Raw genomic sequence first — 20,106 nt, 5'->3', positions numbered from 1 at the left:
CTTGTATAAGGGGGCCACAGAGAGGGTATTTTTTCATTTTCTTTTAAATGGCTTTTAGTATTTTGTAAATACTGCTGATGAACTTGTACAAGAAAAGGAAAAGGAGGAGAAATATTCTTTTGTGCATTTTTTAAAAGTTAAAAGTAAAAAATTAAAGATATGTAGAAAACACTAAAGCGAGAACTGTGCTTAATTCCAAAAAAAGGTTCTGTACAGTGAAAACTTAGTTTTTAACATGCCTGTAATAGCATTAAGGCTGTTATTTGTTCAAAAGGGGAGCAACTAAGTACTTCAAAGTAAATTGTTAGTATATTTATAAAGACTTGAATAAAATTGCAAAACTTTTTATATTTTTTGCTTGCATCTTTGTCAAGTAGCAATATCTTTATTTCCAAAATGTGCATTTTATTAGTTAATTCACAAAAGCATTTAAGGTTAGAAATTCAAGTTTTTTGAGCTGTATATTATGCCTTCTAGATATAGTATACACTTTCAGTTTCTAAAATGCTATGTAAATTTAGAGATATGTAGAGACAATTAGGCTAAAACACGTAAGTGTCTTTATGTACATACTGATTGCTGTAAAGTATTCACAGTTGATATTGCATGCAATTGTACTAAATTTATCAATTCTTGTAGGATGAAGTTGAAACTGTGACAAGACAATTGATGTAAGATCCTTTTTAATAAGATCAAATTTTAGATAACAAAATTTTTGACAATAAATATACAAGAAAACCTTATGGGCAAATAGAAATTCTAGAATGATTCACAGATAATGCCTCACTATCAAAGCAAAATACCAGTAATCCAACCAGTTCAACATCTGACATAGTGGATTAAAGGAAATTATGAAGTTGTCAATCATTTTTATTATACTTTCATGTTAAATACTAAAATCTGATTGGTTTAGACACATTTAACAATCCGTAATATTACCCTCAGCGTTAGCAACACACTTGACAACGGGTAACATTACGAAAATATCACATGCGTTCAAATCATGCGCGTACGGTTCACCGTAGAATTCTCAAAACGTCGGTTGTGTGTTTGAAAGAAGCCGAATAAACGACGTCAATAAAAGCTTGCGTCCGATGAAGCTTACTTGAAAAAGACAAACGACAGACGAAACATCCTTGCGAGTGAAAACTTTAGGTGATAAAGGACTTTTTGAGTAGCAAACAAATAATAAAGAGGTTGGTAAATCTTTTACGAAGCTTTCCTATTGAGAAAATAGAAGCGGGGAGTTTGAAAGCTTTCTTAGCTTGAAGTTAACGACGATCTCCGAATTTTTTTATGACATCCGAAATCAATAAGACATTCAGTATAATAAAATAAAAAGTGCACGTTTTTGAGGGTAACAGTTGAAATTGACACCCCTCGAAAACCATTGTCAACCTTCGCTGACGTGTCGGTTGACAATGGTTTTCCTTGGGGTGTCAATTTCAACTGTTACCCTCAAAAACGTGCACTATTTATATAATATACTATGAATTTTAGCTTGAAATAGTTCCACTTAGAAAAAAAGGATATTTTTTTTTCTTTTATATATATGAGAGACATTAATATTTCTTATATAGAGATGTAGCTAAGGAGTGTATTAGGACCCAGGCAGCCATGAAGATGAAGGTTTTACCCATGTATGGTAGCCTACCGGCCTCAGAACAGGTACAGTCTGTATGTAATACATATGATATTTGTTTGAGTCTTGAAAAAGGGTATGCATGAACAAATGTATAATTGAATTTATACCTCTCTTTATATCCTCAGTCCCCTACAAATTAAGTTCGGGGGAGTACAGTTTCTATGCCCCGCTATAGAGTGGCTGGAAGCATATTGTGTTACCCTGTACCATCACTCCGTTATACCATCATTCTGTCATTCAGTCATCATTGACTTTCCATTCATTATCTCGGCAACAGTTGCACACATTCAACTTAAATTTGACATATGGATATGTCATAGGAATACGCAAGTCAATCAAATTTGGTCATGGTCCGATGATTTTTGACAGAGTTAACCCTCTTGAACTTTGGAAAAAAATAAGAAATTTTCAGTTTCCGCTCTATTGCTTATGTAGGGATGTATGTATAAGATTGAAAGTGCATATGCAGGTATTTTTAAATTATTAGAAAATACAGGTCAAGTTCAAATTTGGTCATGGTCCACTGATTTTTGACAGAGTTATCCCTCTTGAACTTAGAAAAGTTTTTAAAATTCACAATTTCTTATCATTATCTCGGCTACAAATGTTTTAGATCCAAAAAAAAGAAAAACGAAAGAATTTTTATGAAATCTGTGTTTGCTACAGATGAAGGTGTTTGACAGATGTGGAAGAACAACAAGAAAGATAGTAGTGGCTACAAACATAGCTGAGACATCGATCACCATCCCAGGCATTGTGTACAGTAAGTCAGTCTACTGTCTGCCTCCATCTAAGGCATTATGTACAGTAAGTTGGTATTCTGTCTGCCTCCATCTAAGGCATAATGTACAGTAATCAGTCTACTGTCTGCCTTCATCTCAGGCATTATGTACAGTAAGTCAGTATTCTGTCTGCTTCCATCTAAGGCATAATGTACAGTAAGTCAGTCTACTGTCTGCCTTCATCTCAGGCATTATGTACAGTAAGTCAGTATTCTGTCTGCCTCCAGTGCAGACATTATGTATATAGTAAGTCGGTATTCTGTCTGCCTCCATCTAAGGCATTGTGTACAGAAAATCAATAATCTGTCTGCCTCCATCACAGGCATGGTGTATATAGTAAGTCAGTATTCTGTCTGCCTCCATCCCAGACATCTTTACAGTAAGTCAATATACTTTCTGTCTCCATCCTAGGCATTGTGTATAATTAGTAGGTAATCTGTCTGTCTCCATTCCAGGCAGTTTGTACAGAAACTCAGTATCCTCTCTATCTACATCTCAGGCATTGTGTACAATAAGTCAGTATCCTGTCTGCCTCTATCCTAGGCATTGTGTAAAGCAAGTCAGTACCCTGTCTATCTGCATCCAAGACATTGTGTACCGTATGTCAATATCCTGTCTAGCTCCATCCTAGATATTATGTACATTAAGTACCCTGTCTGTTTCCATCCAAGACATTGTGTACAGTAAGTCAGTACCCTGTCTGTCCACATCTCAGACATTGTATACAGTAAGTTAATATCCCGTCTGTTTCCATCCTAGGCATTGTGTACAGTAAGTCAGTACCCTGTCTGTCTACATCTCAGACATTGTATACAGTAAGTCAGTACCCTGTCTGTCCACATCTCAGACATTGTATACAGTAAGTTAATATCCCGTCTGTTTCCATCCCAGGCATTGTGCACAGTAAGTCAGTACCCTGTCTGTCCACATCTCAGACATTGTATACAGTAAGTTAATATCCCATCTGTTTCCATCCCAGGCATTGTGCACAGTAAGTCAGTACCCTGTCTGTCCACATCTCAGACATTGTATACAGTAAGTTAATATCCAGTCTGTTTCCATCCCAGGCATTGTGTACAGTAAGTCAGTACCCTGTCTAGTTCCATACAAGCAGTGTGTACTGTAATGCAGTAAATTAAATGTATATTTTAAAAATATTTTTCTCAAGAACTACTGTGCCAAAAGAGATGAAACTTTTGTGAAAGCTTCCTGACATAGTGTAGATTTTAGTCTGTTCATATTATGAACCCTTGGGGGAGGGTAGAACCATTATGGGTGATCAAAATTTTACGTAGGATTGATTGATTGTATGTTGTTTTACGTCCCATTTGAGAATTTTTACACTCGTATAGAGACGCCACCATAAACCGATGAAGGGCTTCAAATTTAGACCTTTACTAGGCACGGAGGGCCATTGAGCAGTGAGGGTTCTTTATCGTGCCAACGCCTACCGTAACATGGTTTTTAAGGTCTCATCCAAAGGACCAGCAACTTTCACTTCAAAGGAACAGTCGCTACCTACTGTGAAATCACTAATTTTTGTGAGGGTTTAATTTTCATTGTTTTCATGGTTTGAAAAGACCCACGAAGCATTTTCAGGTAGTTTAGATTCAAGTTTGTTCAAATCCTGACCCCCTGGGGTAGGCTGGGGCTACAATGGGTGATCAAAGTTTGACATAGGATATATAGGAAAAAGAATCTATTGATGAAAAACAAGAAGGGCCAAAGTTACTCAGATGAGAGTTGTGGGCCTCTTGTGAATCTTCCAGTAGCCTTGACTCGTATTTAAAACAAAAAATTAATTTTGTCAAAACTTATTTACTGTCTTTTGAATTCCTGGGTTTGTGAACACCATGAATAAAGTGAATACACGTACTTACAATGCGAGTTATCTTCCCCCTATGCATTATTATGTCACCTTAAATTTGTCTTAGCAATAGAATAAAGGAGTAATTGAACATGAATTGGTGGAGGTTGGCCCTCTCTGTGTATTAAAATGCACTCTAAAGCTTGTACATTTAAAAATCCAATTTATTCCAGTATCAATGGATGCAGGTTCATACACTCAATAATGCTGTTCCATCCCATGTATTATGTCCAGTAAACTTTGACAAAGTTTTAAAATGCAGATTTTTAAATGAATGTCCTAGTTTCTACTGAAAAAATAGTAAAGTTTTCTTTCTATTCTATATGTTACAGTTGAACCATTTTCATTGTTGACATCTTTACAGTTGTAGATTGTGGATTTGTGAAGCTGAAGGCTTACAATCCAAAATCAGGAGTTGGTATGTCAAAATTATTTAATATGTTGACGGTGTGACCGTTAGGGCGAGCGCAGATACCTTTCAGTCTTAATTTAGATCGGGCTCGTCAAACCGCACGTGACATTTGCTACGTCTAGACTCTGACGTCATATGACGTCGTATGTATGTTGCATTACCAAAACGAAGTCTGAACAGTGCTATTTTTAATCAAAAACGTTTAATCTACTATCTATCTGCTATTTATCCATTAAATCAAGGTGATTTTATATTTTGTTGAATTTTTGTTGCTACCGCGAGAACGTGGTTTGCGGCGAGATGCAATTCGCTAAGCATTATGGGACCACAGGTAACTGCGGAAAAAAATTTACTTGGATCAATGGGCAAAATCCGAATTTTCTCTTCGCCCAGGCGTTGCTTTAAGAGCTCGCAGTGATGCTCGCTATCATAAAAATAATATTTTATTGAAGGTAATGCTAGCGTTTGAGCTAATTATCAATTTTAATCTTACCTTTTAATTCAAGTTTGTTGTATATAAGTGTTTATACTCAGTAAGAGATCTATAATTAAATGAGAAAATATTTTGAATTTTATATACAGTCAAATTTTCTCATTTCAAACACCATTATTTTTAAAACCAGGGATAAAATTGAAATCTTAACTTGAAAATTGTAAATCTTTGGAAATCTTGAAGTTTTGTGTAAATCCCATTGAAGTTAAAATATGAAGATGATTATGTATGAGATTTCCTGTAAATGATTGCAGAGTCACTGGTAACGGTTCCTATTTCAAAGGCTTCAGCAGAGCAAAGGGCTGGGAGAGCAGGCAGAGTGAGGGCTGGAAAGGCTTACAGACTGTACACAGGTTAGTCTGAGGGCAGAAAAGGCATACAATAAAGACGTACAGACTGTACTTAGGTTAGTCTGAGGGCAGGAAAGGCATACAGTAAAGGCGTACAGACTGCACACGGGTTAGTCTGAGAGCAGCAAAGGCTTACAGACTGTACACAAATTAATCTAAGGGCAGAAAAGGCATACATACTGTTCTTAGGTTAGTCTGAGGTAAGAAAAGGCATACAGACTGTACACAGGTTAGTCTAAGGGCAGGAAAGGCATACAGACTGTACACAGGTTAGTCTGTACAGGTTAGTCTGAGGGCAGGAAAGGCATACAGACTGTACAAAGGTTTTTCAGATAATAATAATAATAATAAAAGATGAAATATAAATGTTACACCCCAAAATATACTTTGTACAGGTAAATACATAGACTTTCAATCAGAAATTGGCTACAAAAAATGCACCAACTTATAAGAAAGTCAGTGGCAAATTCCTCCAAAATAATTTCAAAAAATACAAACATTACTATTTCAATGCAAAATTAAATGGATTACCTTTCAGTGGAATTTTTTTTTTAAATCTTGTAGTAAATCAGTCCAAATTGATACAGTGGTTTCTATTATCTGACTCTTAATTGGTGAAGTAAAATTGGGGATGCTGTACATTGGATGCAATAATTTTTTTTCTTTTTTTTTGGATTGAAAAAGTATTTGTTGACTAGTAAATGATTTCAAAGACTGTTGTACTTTTTAACTAGCTGGTTGAAAAAACTCGAGACCTAAATCTATTTTCTGATGATTTAAAATTAGGGAACAATAAAGACTGGTCTGTCAGCTATTTATTTTTTATAGAGTTAAATCACTTTTAATTATTTCTATATAAATTGTGAAAGCATACTTTGTGTTTTCGTAAAGTTCACTATTAGTGGTATAACTTTTAATCTCTCTTCTCTAGAGGATGGTTTTGAGGGGCTTGAAGCCTCCACTGTCCCTGAGATTCAGCGGTCAGACCTGGCCCCTGTGATACTGCAGATGAAAGCCCTGGGAGTGTCCAACATTGTCAGGTTCAACTTCCTATCGGTACGTTTAAGACCAATCAAAATTAGTCAATCTTCTGTTATTCTTCCAAAACAAGTTAAGGGCTGATCTGATATTTAAAATATTCACTACCGGTAATTTATTGATTAACATTTGAATATAATAAACTTTTTAGTGATATATATGGTACTTATAAAGATATAATGTAACTTATGGTATATCCAAGGTCTTTATTTTCGTATTGGTGTTCCACCCTTGCATTTTATGTGTTTGTTACTTACACAAAGTTTAAATCCTGAGCCAGCATACTGCAATCTATTACTTTTTTCAAAAACATTTTACACAACACTTCATCAAACCTGATACCTGTAATTATAATGGTACCCTAATATCCAGTTTTGTGTCATACAAAGAATGTCATGAGAAAGAGGTACCACTGTATTTAAGGTCTTCCGTTTCCAACGGAAGACCTTCAACTGATTCTGTTGTTTCTTTTCCACTATTATTATTTTTTTTTTTTTTTCTTACCGATTTTGTGCAGACGATTTCTCGAGAATGCCTCGATAGATTTTCACGAAACTTTCAGCAGTGATGGCAAATCATCTGAACTTTATGCGTTTTTTTTCATTTTGTTGTCGTCACTTCCGGTCGCGAGATATGGCCAATTTCTCATTTTTAAAATGGCATTTTGTTCGTGAGTGTTCTCAAAAACGGTTAGAGATTGAGTCTTGAAACTTTCAGGGATGATAGATTGTGACTCGTAGATGTGAGAAACCTGTATCGTTTTTGTTGCCGATACGTCCGTTGTCCACCGGAAGTAGTTTAAAAATATGCAAATTTTTATTTTTTTCTTATTGAAATGTTTTTAATAGAGGCGAATAGACTGTTTCGAGTCATTTCCACCAGAAGTTATTTCTTCCGAACCGGAAGTAGTCGAAAAAATGCTCATTTTTCCTCGAAACTTTGAGGGATGATTCCTCCACACTCAGTGAGGAGTTAAAAGTCATTTTGACTACTTCCGGTCATACCGGAAGTGAATAAAAAAGACCGGAAGTTGTTTGAAATTGATAGATTTCACTCTTTTATGAGTTGCTAAACAATTCTGAAGAATTGATATGAATATTTTTTACATTTAAAGTTGTTTTACTTTCTTTTATCAATCAAAATTTCCCAATCAACATTTTATCAGAAATCTAATGGAAGACCTACTCGTTGCGAGCAACGAGATCTCATCTAGTTATAATTCTTATCTGTATAACTTTCAGCCACCTCCTGCACAGAATATGATCAGAGGTCTAGAGTTGCTGTATGCACTTAAAGGTCTGTAGCTGTCTTTCATGTGACATATTGCACATAAAATATGTTATAGTGAATCCATTTACAGTATAAGGGATTAATTCTACGGGTTGTAATTTTCACGTTTTTTTTTTTTTTTCTCTTCTTACACTATCACAATTTGATAAATTCTCGGAATTTGTATAAAATGAAATTCACCTCCCTTTGCATTTTCTAGCAAGAACAACAAATGTGTATAATGTTTTATGCACAATAACACAGTGTCTGCTGATTTGAATTTAATAAATTGTGGCAATTAAAATAATTAGATGACAAGTACTACTTGTAATTACTGATCATAAAAGATTTTGATATGCAGATCTGCTGGTAGTCTGGACTCATGCCATATTTGAAAAAAAATATAAATAATATTTCAGAAGAGGAAAAAAAAATTCCTTCAAAAACTTAACATTTTTAAAAAAAAAAAACTCTTATGACTGTCATTTGCAGGTCTTTGAAGAATAAAATGATGCTTAATTTTTCTATTTCAGCTCTGGATGATAATGGTAACTTAACGTCACCTTTAGGGTTACAAATGGCCGAATTCCCCCTGTCACCAATGTTCTCCAAAGCACTGCTTTCCTCCGGTAAATATGTTTTTAGTAGAGTTGTCTTTCTTGCTCTATAAATATTTTTTCATGCCATGAAATGTTTGGTAGATTAATATTATTATAATTATACCTCCTTGCTTGACAAGTGGGGAGTACTTAGTGTCTGGGGTCTCCTCATTTTCCTCTAAATAAAATTGTATGAGACTTTCACAGAATCTTTATTACATATGAAGTGCCTTTATGCACCTATTTTACTTTTTGATCGGACAAATATTTGGGATTTTTCATAGCAAAACATGGACTTGCCATTATACTCGATAAAGAGGGTACCCATTTTGTTAACACAACTCCTCCCAAACTCCTGAATGAAATTCATTTGAACTTTTACAGATTTTCATTTACATACTGCCAAGAAATACACTTTATATTCATGGGAGTGGGGAATATCTTTAGGCACTCAAAAATGGTCAGCCAAAGTGGTTCTGTCGCTATGTACTCCTCGTAAAGATGACGAATTACACAGTGCAAATAGTGCTCTGATCAATGCCCTTATAAAGAAAAAATACAAAGATGACTCATTTGTGTATATTAGTGATAACATAAACATGTCTACTAGGCATGCCAAAGTCCTAGAAAAAGACAATGTCCATCTTACACAAGATGGTGTTGCCATGTTAGCCTCCAACATAAAAAGATCAACCCTTCTAGCATTAGGAATTGAGCAGTCTCCAATTCAGATGGAAAAAGACCAAGACTCTCGCCGTGCTTCACCAAAGAAGATGTACACGTACCATCGGAGATCGTGAAACTACCAGTACGCACCATCTGGACCATGGGAAAGGAGATCTTACCAACCTGCCAGCTATGGCTTTAACTATAATTACTAACTTTTTTTTTCATCTTTTTAGGTTTTACCTATCAGTTACACAGATGATATATATAAACAATGCTGTGTGTTCTACTCCAGCATATGAATTATAGTAATACACTTGAATACTGCACCACCTCCACTTATCAGTGCACCTGTACTAATGACCATCATGTTTATTTGCAACGCCCTTTTTTTTTTCTCACATAATGTTGCTAGAATATATATTGTTAGCTCACCTGAGCCGAAGGCTCAAGTGAGCTTTTCTGATCACATTTTGTCTGTAGTCCGTCTGTCTGTCTGTCTGTCCGTCTGTCCGTCTGTAAACTTTTCACATTTTCAACTTCTTCTCCAGAACCACTGGGCCAATTTCAACCAAACTTGTCACAAAGTATCCTTGGGTAAAGGGGATTCAAGTTTGTTCAAATGAAGGGCCACGCCTTCTTCCAAGGGGAGATAATTAAGAATTCGTGAAAAATTAATAGCATCATTAAAAAATCTTCTTCTCAAGAACCACTGTGCTTGAAAATGTGAAACTTATGTAGAAGCATCCTCAGGTAGTGTAGATTCAAGTTTGTTCAAATCATGACCCCGGGGGTCGGGTGGGGCCACAATGGGCGATCAAAGTTTTACATAGGAATATATAGGAAAAATCTTTAAAAATCTTCTTCTCAAGAACAGCAAAGCCATGATTGTTCATATTTACGTGGAAGCATCCTCAGGTAGTGTAGATTCAAGTTTGTTCAAATCATGACCCCCGGGGGTCGGGTGGAGCCACAATGGGCGATCAAAGTTTTACATTGGAATATACAGGAAAAATCTTTAAAAATCTTCTTCTCAAGAACAGCAAAGCCATGATTGTTCATATTTCCCTGGAAGCATCCTCCGGTAGTGTAGATTCAAGTTTGTTCAAATCATGACCCCCGGGGGTCGGATGGGGCCACAATGGGCGATCAAAGTTTTACATAGGAATATATAGGAAAATGTTTTAAAAATCTTCTTCTCAAGAACAGCAAAGCCATGATTGGTTATATTTATATGGTAGCATCCTCGAGTAGTGTACATTCAAATTTGTTCAAATCATGACCCCCGGGGGTCGGGTGGGGCAACAATGGGCGATCAAAGTTTTACATAGGAATATACAGGAAAAATCTTTAAAAATCTTCTTCTCAAGAACAGCAAAGCCATGATTGTTCATATTTACATGGAAGCATCCTCAGATAATGTACATTCAAATTTGTTTAAATCATGACCCCCGGGGGTAGGGTGGGGCCACAGTGGGCAATCAAAGTTTTACATAGGAACACATAGTAAAAATCTTTAAAAAAACCTATTTCTTAAGAACAGCAAAGCCATGATTGGTCATATTTATATGGAGCATTCTTAGATAGTGTATGTTCAAGTTTGTTCAAACATGACCCCTGGGGGTCGGATGGGGCCACAATGGGTGATCAAAGTTTTACATAGGAATATATAGGTTAAATCTTTAAAAATCTTCTTCTCAAGAACAGCAAAGCCATGATTGGTCATATTTACATGGAAGCATCCTCAGATAATGTACATTCAAATTTGTTTAAATCATGACCCCCAGGGGTAGGGTGGGGCCACAGTGGGCGATCAAAGTTTTACATAGGAACACATAGTAAAAATCTTTAAAAAAACTATTTCTTAAGAACAGCAAAGCCATGATTGGTCATATTTATATGGAGCATTCTTAGATAGTGTATGTTCAAGTTTGTTCAAACATGACCCCTGGGGGTCGGATGGGGCCACAATGGGTGATCAAAGTTTTACATAGGAATATATAGGTTAAATCTTTAAAAATCTTCTACTCAAGAACAGCAAAGCCATGATTGGTCATATTTAAATGGAAGCATCCTCAGATAATGTACATTCAAATTTATTCAATTCATGACCCCCCCCCCCCCCCCCCCCCCCGAACCACTTTTATATTTAAACTTTTCAACCTTTCAAGACTGAACTGATTTCTGCTTTTTCCTAGCCATAGTGCTCAGGTGAGCGATGTGGCCCCTGGGCCTCTTGTTTTATATGTATTGAAGGATGTTGTACCTTTTCTCTTGATTTGGGTTTGGAAATTCGATAGTTTTTATTTAGAATGTATCAGATGTACAGCAAGACAATTAAATGTTAAATGTGCTTTTTGGAATATTGGAGGATTGATATCAAAAGGTATGAACAAAATGGATGATGAGCTTTTTCTATCAAGAATTATGGATAAAGATTTAGTATTCCTTGTGGAAACACACATTGGACCAGATACAATTGTTATACATGATGATTTTTACTGTCATACAATTTGTAGAAGTAGATCTATAATGGCAGATACTATGGAGGAATATCAATATTAATTAAGCATGAGATTAAAGATCATGTCTCTATAGTTAAAAATACATGTAGTGAATACCAGTGGATCAAATTAGAGAAAACTTTTTTTCAATTTTGATAGAGATTTGTATATATGTACTGTATACAATCCCCCTGAAGGATCACCTGCAATTACAAAAAATAATATTAATATTTTGGAGCTTGTACAGAAAGATATTTTTCATTTTAAAGATTTAGGAAATATAATGCTTTGTGGAGATTTTAATGCTAGAACAGGAAGCGCAGTTGACTATATATTTGATGATAACATTCAATATTTACCTTTATTTGAAACATATAAAATTGATAATGATATTTCCAACAGAGTTAATAGGGACACTTGCATGGATAAAAGAGGAAAAGAGCTAGTAGATTTCTGTATTGCAAACCAACTCCGTATTATGAATGGAAGATGTTTTGGTGACATCTTTGGAAATTTCACTTGCCATAATTATCATGGTAGTAGTGTTGTTGATTATCTTTTAACTGATGAAGAAACTGTACAACATATTTTGTTTTTTGAAGTATCAGATTTTATTTCCACATTATCTGACTGCCACTGTATGTTGTCATGGAATATTTTTTCTCAATATGGTTCTACTATTAGAGAAAATAGTATAGATAATAATCAATGCAAGACCCATTCATCCTTTAAATGGGGAGAAGACTCTGCTATGAAATTTATAGAAGCATTACAGTCCCAAAAAATAAAAGACAATTTTGATAACTCCATGAGCATCAATGACATAGAGTCTATAGAATCAAGGGTAAAAAGTTTAAAAGATTCCCTGGAAGCTGCCGCCATTATGTCATTAAAACCAAATTTACCTAAAAATAAAACATGTAAAAGTAATAAAAGCCCTGCTAAACATAAAAATAAATGGTTTGATAATGAGTTGATACATATGCGTTCAAAACTAGTAAGGAAGGGAACTTTATTTGGCCACAATCCTAGAAATATTTATGTTAAGAATCAGTATTATAGAGCGTATAGAATTTATAACAAACTAGGAAAACAAAAATTTAGAACAAAAATTTAGAACATACCATTGTAATATTATTAACAAGCTAAATACTTTAGGTTCAACTGATCCAAAAAAAATATTGGAAACTTATAGGGGAATTAAGAAATGGAAACAAAGGCACAATTGATACATCAATCTCTAATAATGATTGGATAAACCACTTCAAAAAATTGAATAAAACTCATGAGGATTTTTATGATCAAGATCAGTTTCTCAAAGACCAACTAAAACAAACTGAGGAAACATCAACACCCATTTTTAATGAACTTGACTACAAAATATCTTGGAATGAAATAAATAAAGCAATCAGCAAACTAAAAAATGGTAAGGCAGCTGGGCCTGACAGAATTTGTAATGAAATGCTGAAACATGGTCAAATGTTTCTTATACCAGTCTTACTGAAAATCTTTAATGCTTGCTTATCTCTTGGCTATTATCCTTCTTCATGGTGTGAAGGATACATCACTCCAGTATACAAATCTAACAACACTAATGATCCCAACAATTATAGGGGAATCACAATTACCAGCACAATTGGCAAACTTTTTAATTATATTCTTAACTCAAGACTAGATAAATATTTACAATGTAATAAAAAAATCAATCCATGTCAGATAGGATTTACAAAACAAGCTAGAACTTAAAATTCAGATCATGTTTTTGTTTTGAAAACACTTATTGAAAAATATTGCAAATCAAAACAAGGGAAACTATATGCTTGCTTTGTTGACTTCCATAAGGCCTTTGATAGTATAAACCATGCTGGTTTGAAACTTTAATAAACTATTAAAAGCAGGTATCAGCACAAGATTTTACTCAGTTGTTAAGGAAATGTATTCTAAAAGCTATTCGTCTATTAAACTGGGTAACAAATTAATTGGTCACTTTCACACATACAATGGGGTTAGACAAGGCGATAACTTGAGTCCAAACTTATTCAAGATTTACCTTAATGATCTACCTAATTATCTATCAAATTCTGAAAGTTTTGTAAAATTAAACAATGATTCATCTACATCTATTCATTGTCTCATGTATGCTGATGACATGGTGCTTCTCTCCCCCACTGCTGAAGGTCTACAAGAAAAACTCAATATACTAAATACATACTGCAAGGACTGGTGTCTCAAAGTTAATACACAGAAAACAAAATTTATAGTCTTCAATTCATCTGGCAAGCACATCAAAATCCCCTTCCATCTGAATAACAACAATATCGAATGTGTTAAACAGTACAAGTATTTGGGTCTGACAGTTAATGCATCTGGAACACTAACTAGCGCTAAAAATGATTGTTGTAATAAAGCAAAAAAAGCCTATTTCAAACTTCAAAAAGACTTTCTCACATTTAATCCATCAGTTAAAACTGCTTTAAATGTGTTTGACCACACTATTAAACCCATTAATCTGTACGGTTCAGAGTTATGGGTTTTTTTTGACCCATCAACTTCCAAATTTAAGAGAAATCCAAATATAACATTAGATAAAATATACCAAAGTTTAGAAGGCGAAAGTTTGCATCTTAAATTTTACAAACATTTATTAGTGGTTCATAATAAAAGCAGCAATTTTGCTGTAAGATCTGAGCTAGGACTATTGAATGTACACTTTGATGTCATCAAAAATATGTTGTTATATTGGCATAGATTAGAGAATCTAGATGGGGAATTTCCCTTACTTAGTGAGGCTTATAAATGTTCCAAAACACTAAACCAAAATGGAGTTACTTCATGGTATTCTTGTATTAACTTCTTACTTAACCATATTGATACATGTATTAAACTTAGTGATGTTTTAGGTATGTCACTCCCACGGTTTAAAATAAACTTGAAAAGAATATTACTTAACTTCTATAAAATTACATGGGAAAAAGACAGGAATTTGCATAAAGATGGTAAATTATCTACCTTCACATGCCTAAAGACTAAATTTTGTTTTGAACCCTATCTAGATATTTTAACAAACAATCAACATAGATCAGTCATAACTAGGTTACGAATATCGATCAGCTCACAGGCTTAAAATTGAAATTGGACGATATCAAAAAATACCTAAAGATGAACGATTTTGTTCCCTTTGTGATCACAAGGAGATTCAGGATGAAATTCATTTTCTCCTTGTATGTCCTCATTTTAGTGTACAAAGACTTGAACTCATAAATATTTGTAATAATAAATGTAAAAATTTTCAGTCCCTATCATATGATAATCAATTTCTTTGGCTCATGACTAATGAAGACCCTGAAATCCTAAGATCTCTTGCTAGATTCCTTGATAATCTACCTTAACTGAAAAATTTAAATATATTTGGGGATGTATATACATGTAGGAATGGCAATATATCATCTCTTCTGTTCTTTGATATGCATATATGTATCTTTCCAGCTACTTGACTATATATTATTATTATATTACAATATGTATACTCGTATATATCTCTTGTAGATGCATTTATCAATGATTATACAATTAAGCACTGCTCATTATATTTAAGATCATGTTTGTTCTATCATTTGGATCTTCCTCCTTCTTTGTTTCATGTCTGTAAATCTTTTTTGCTCCTCCGGGGGCCCAAATTGGACTAATAAATCTTGTATCTTGTGAGCTCTGCAGTGCTCACAGTACCTCTTAGCTTTAACTGAAATAGTCTATTTTATTTACTTTTCAAAATGAACATCTTTATTATTTTATTTGAACAGTGGCTTTAATTCTTTATAAAGTGATTTAGACTATTATTTCTTTATTGATCACACCTCTCTTTGTCCACCTATGGTATATTCCTATAGACATACTTCTCTGCTTGAGAATAATTTATGCTGTGTAGGCCTTCACAGAGTCTCTGCAGAAATTTGTCACAGCATGCTTAAAATGTGTTTAAGGCATAAAATGGCTAGCTGCGGATCTGTAGCTGGCTCGCCTGAAAAGAATTGGGATGGACGACCAGAGAGCTACAGTGCCACCCATTGAAAAAAGTGTATATTTATTGCGCACAAAAAAGTGCACTGTTTCTCGCTTTATTTCTCCATATATTTAAGCTGCCATCTCAAAATATTAAAAACCGTGTGTTTTTAACATATTTTTTCACTGCTTCCACAATAAAACATTTCCCAAAACTGTTGTTAATAGCCGTCCTGGGCCTGAAATTGAGACCATTGAAAATTTCGCCTACCTATACAGCCATCTTGAATGGCAAGACAATTCAGTCCAGCGCACTTCGTACATGACTTTTACATACAGTTTTGGAAAAGGGCAATCCAAGAAAACCCATAATTTTCTGATGCAGATGAAATAAAAATACAGTAAAACAGGCTAATAGTGAACACACTTATAATGAACTGACACTTACAGTGAAATGATTTTCATTCCCACACTTAACAGATTTAACGAATTATGTTTATAATGAAGCAAAATCATCTATCCCTGGCACTTTGTTATAAGCGTGTTTTATTGTAGTGATTTCATGGGATTGTGACCCTATGGGGAAAAAAAATTATGTTTACAGTACTTACTCATATAGTGATAGATTTCATGGAAAAAGGTGTAGTTTAGACAAGTTATTCAACTCATCTCATCTTTATTTAGGAGACTTTGGGTGTTCTGAGGAGGCAGTGATCATAGCAGCCATGACACAGATACAGAATGTGTTTATAACTCCAATAGGAGAGAAATCTGCAGCTGTAAGTTGTTATTTATGAAAACACCCTTTGAAAAAAGTTTGGATGCATAATAGCTACCTGTGTCATCTGTCCACTACAACTTTAGGATGTCAAATATTTTTGCTCAAATTGTCCTGTTATTTAGATGTATAGGGTGGTATGGAGATTTTATTATTGCCCAAAAGGTTGAAACAAAGAGTCCTAACTGATAATGTGGAATCCTTTTAATTCATGGGAGTCAATGTTCATGGGCAAGCAAAATTTTACTTGTTTGTGGGGATGTAATTTTGTGGGTTACTCATTACGAACATTGGTTCCCATGAACAATGATGATTCCACAGTATTTCAAATCTTGAGGGAGAGCCCATGCATAAAGTTCAGTGGTAAGAAGTTTAGAAGCTTGTGATATCCTGGTGACTCTCATGGCCCAATGATCCTTTTGTTAAATGACCTTACCATACAGACTGCCAACTGGGGTATTGCTGTCATTAGTGATAGTACTATGGAAGTTGTTTTACAAATTCTTGTTCCAGGGTGTTTGGTGTAGTAAGAAAATTCTTCTTCAAGGCTTCCTTACAAGATTTTCAGATTGTCAGACAATCTGTAATTTGTGTATCAGTTTCTACTTATTTCTCTGTATGTTTATGTTTTCTGAGTTATGTGGTTGTTACTAAGTTGGATAAGTTAACACTTTGAACTTTATTCCTTTGCTTTTCAGTTTCAAATGCAGAGATTGTCTAAAGAGATATGCCCCTCTGTTTATAGGAAGTTTAGAACACACTTTCTTCCATTACAGCTATATGTTTCATCACTCCCACACATTGATTTTTTAGGTCACCTGAGTCACTCAGGTGACCTATTGCTATCTGTTTTCGTCCATCGTCGTGCGTTAACTTTTGAACATTTTTAACTTCTTCTCTAGAACCGCTCAACCAATTTCAACCAAATTTGGTATATAGCATCTATAGGTGAAGGGGAACAAAAATTGTGAATTTCATGGTCCCTGCCCCCCAGGGGCCTGAGGGGTGGGGCTAAAACCACCAAAAATAATGCAATCTTTAAAAATCTTCTTCTTTACTCCTGGACATCAAGCAGTCAAACTGTTGGCATCATTGTAATAAGCATTGAGCCCTCTACCAAAATTGTGAAATTCATGGCCCCTGGGTCAGGGGTTCTAGCCCCAGGGTGGGGCTATATAGATCATATAGTGAAAGTGCATTATTTCTTTGAAAATCTTCTTCTCTGCTCCTGGGTATTAAATAAAGTTACTAAGTACATAGTTATGATGAGCAAGAGTGCCTCTTCCAAAATTGTGAAATTCATGGCCCCAGGGTCAGGGGTTCTGGTGTTAGGGTGGGGGTCTATTGATTATATAGTGAAAATCCATTAATTCTTTGAAAATCTTCTTCTCTGCTCCTGGGTATTAAATAAAGGAACTAAGTACATAGTTATGATGAGCAAGAGTGCCTCTTACAAAATTATGAAATTCATGGCCCCAGGGTCAGGGGTTCTGGTGTTAGGGCGTGGCTCTATAGATTATATAGTGAAAATGCATTAATTCTTTGAAAATCTTCTTTTCTGCTCCTGGGTATTAAATAAAGTTACTAAGTACATATTTATGATGAGAAAGAGTGCCTCTACCAAAATTGTGAAATTCATGGCCCCAGGGTCAGGGATTCTGGTGTTAGGGTGGGGCTCTATAGATTATATAGTGAAAATGCATTAATTCTTTGAAAATCTTCTTCTCTGCTCCTGGGTATTAAATAAAAGAACTAAGTACGTAGTTATGATGAGCAAGAGTGCCTCTTCCAAAATTGTGAAATTCATGGCCCCAGGGTCAGGGGTTCTGGTGTTAGGGCGTGGCTCTATAGATTATATAGTGAAAATGCATTAATTCTTTGAAAATCTTCTTCTCTGCTCCTGGGTATTAAATAACGGAACTAAGTACATAGGTATGATGAGCAAAAGTGCCTTTTCAAAACTGTGAAATTCATGGCCCCAGGGTCAGGGGTTCTGGTGTTAGGGCGGGGCTCTATTGATTATATAGTGAAAATGCATTAATTCATTGAAAATCTTCTTCTCTGCTTCTGGATATTTAATAAAGTAACTAAGTACATAGTTATAATGAGCAAGAGTACCTTTTCCAAAATTGTGAAATTCATGGCCCCAGGGTCAGGGGTTCTGGTGTTAGGGCGGGGCTCTATCAACTATATAGTGAAAATGCATTATTTCTTTGAAAATCTTCTCCTCTGCTCCTGGGCATTAAGGTGATAAACTAAGTACAAAGTTATGATGAGGTGGGCCTCTTCCAGAATTGTGAAAGCCATGGCCCCTGGGTCAGGGGTTCTGGTGTTAGGGTGGGGCTCTATTGATTATATAGTGAAAATGCTTTAATTCTTTGAAAATCTTCTTCTCTGCTCCTGGGTATTAAATAAAGTTACTAAGTACATAGTTATGATGAGAAAGAGTGCCTCTTCCAAAATTGTGAAATTCATGGCCCCAGGGTCAGGGGCTCTGGTGTTAGAGCGGGGCTCTATTGATTATATAGTAAAAATGCATTGATTCTTTGAAAATCTTCTTCTCTGCTGCTGGAGACTATTTAAACAAACTAAGTGCATGGTTATGATGCATAAGGATGCCTTTTCAAAAATTGTGAATTTCATGGCCCCAGGGTCAGGGGCTCTGGTGTTAGGGTGGGGCTCTATTGATCATATAGTGAAAATGCATTGATTCTTTGAAAATCTTATTCTCTGCTACTGGAGATTATTTAAACAAACTAAGTGCATGATTACATGATTATGATAGACAAGGATGCCTCTTCCAAAATTTTTAAAAATATGGCCTCAATTTTTGGGGTTCTTGAGGGGGGGGGGGGGCTCTATTGATTATATAGTGAAAAAGCATTAATTCTATTAATTGATCATTAATTAATCCTGTCTGCTCCTTAGTGTTGAGCTGATAAATAAATTGCTTAGCTATGATGAAAATGGGAGCTTTGAACAGAATTTTTAAATCTTGTGGTCCTAGGGTCAGGGGTTCTGGCATAACGAAGGGGGGGGGGGGGGGGTTGATAATATAGTGGAGAAGTGTTAATTCTTTGAAGTCCATAGTTATGATGATGAGGGTAACTCTTCCAAATTTGTAAATTTCTTGACCCTTGGTCTTGGGTTCTGATGTTAGGGTAAGGCTTTGTTGAATCTGTAGTGAAAATGCATTGTACCTGTGAAATTCTTCTCTGCTTCTGGGTATATCAGAAGCAAACTGAGGAAAAGTTTAAATGATATGAGTAAGTGTATTTCTACCAGATTTTTAAACATCTGGACCATTCGTCTAAGCATTCTGGTCCTGGGCAGGGCTCTATTAATTTGTATTCTACTGAGAGAATTTATTCCCCTTTTCCATTCACCTTTGATAATTAACCACTGTAAATAATGTATTTGAAAGGTTAATAGAATGAGATAGTTATGCAAGAATGTTTATCGTATAATTAAAAAAGTACTTTCTTAGTTTGAATAATCAGGTAGACCTGTAAGTAATAGATAAATAAAAATGAGACAAAAATAACTTATCTTATTAAAAGTTCTTCAAAGACCATAAGAGAGGTCAATGCTAGAGGTCTTAATATGGGTTTAAAAATAGTACAGAAGCACTAATAGTTTGTCAATAGTCTGCATGGTGATGGTGTTAAGTGGGGGACAGATTAGAACTTAATTCATGAGTTGAT

General features: G+C 35.0%; 1 protein-coding gene across 1 annotated transcript in view; it reads left to right on the top strand.

Annotated features, from left to right (window-relative positions):
- Positions 1–20,106, top strand: part of LOC133171957 (probable ATP-dependent RNA helicase DHX35) — a 134,686-nt gene that overhangs the window by 20,806 nt on the left and 93,774 nt on the right. The window contains exons 12-20 of the mRNA XM_061306753.1: positions 640–671; positions 1,581–1,668; positions 2,312–2,408; positions 4,659–4,712; positions 5,454–5,552; positions 6,481–6,605; positions 7,829–7,883; positions 8,390–8,485; positions 16,309–16,403. Of these exons, the coding sequence (XP_061162737.1) occupies positions 640–671; positions 1,581–1,668; positions 2,312–2,408; positions 4,659–4,712; positions 5,454–5,552; positions 6,481–6,605; positions 7,829–7,883; positions 8,390–8,485; positions 16,309–16,403 (741 nt within the window). The remainder of the gene's footprint in view (positions 1–639; positions 672–1,580; positions 1,669–2,311; positions 2,409–4,658; positions 4,713–5,453; positions 5,553–6,480; positions 6,606–7,828; positions 7,884–8,389; positions 8,486–16,308; positions 16,404–20,106) is intronic.

This window comes from Saccostrea echinata, unplaced genomic scaffold, assembly GCF_033153115.1.
Source record: "Saccostrea echinata isolate AGI-Se365-2 ecotype Australia unplaced genomic scaffold, CSIRO_AGI_Sech_v1 ptg000054l, whole genome shotgun sequence".
NCBI classification, from domain to species: domain Eukaryota; kingdom Metazoa; phylum Mollusca; class Bivalvia; order Ostreida; family Ostreidae; genus Saccostrea; species Saccostrea echinata.
This window is presented reverse-complemented; position numbering and strand designations above follow the sequence as displayed.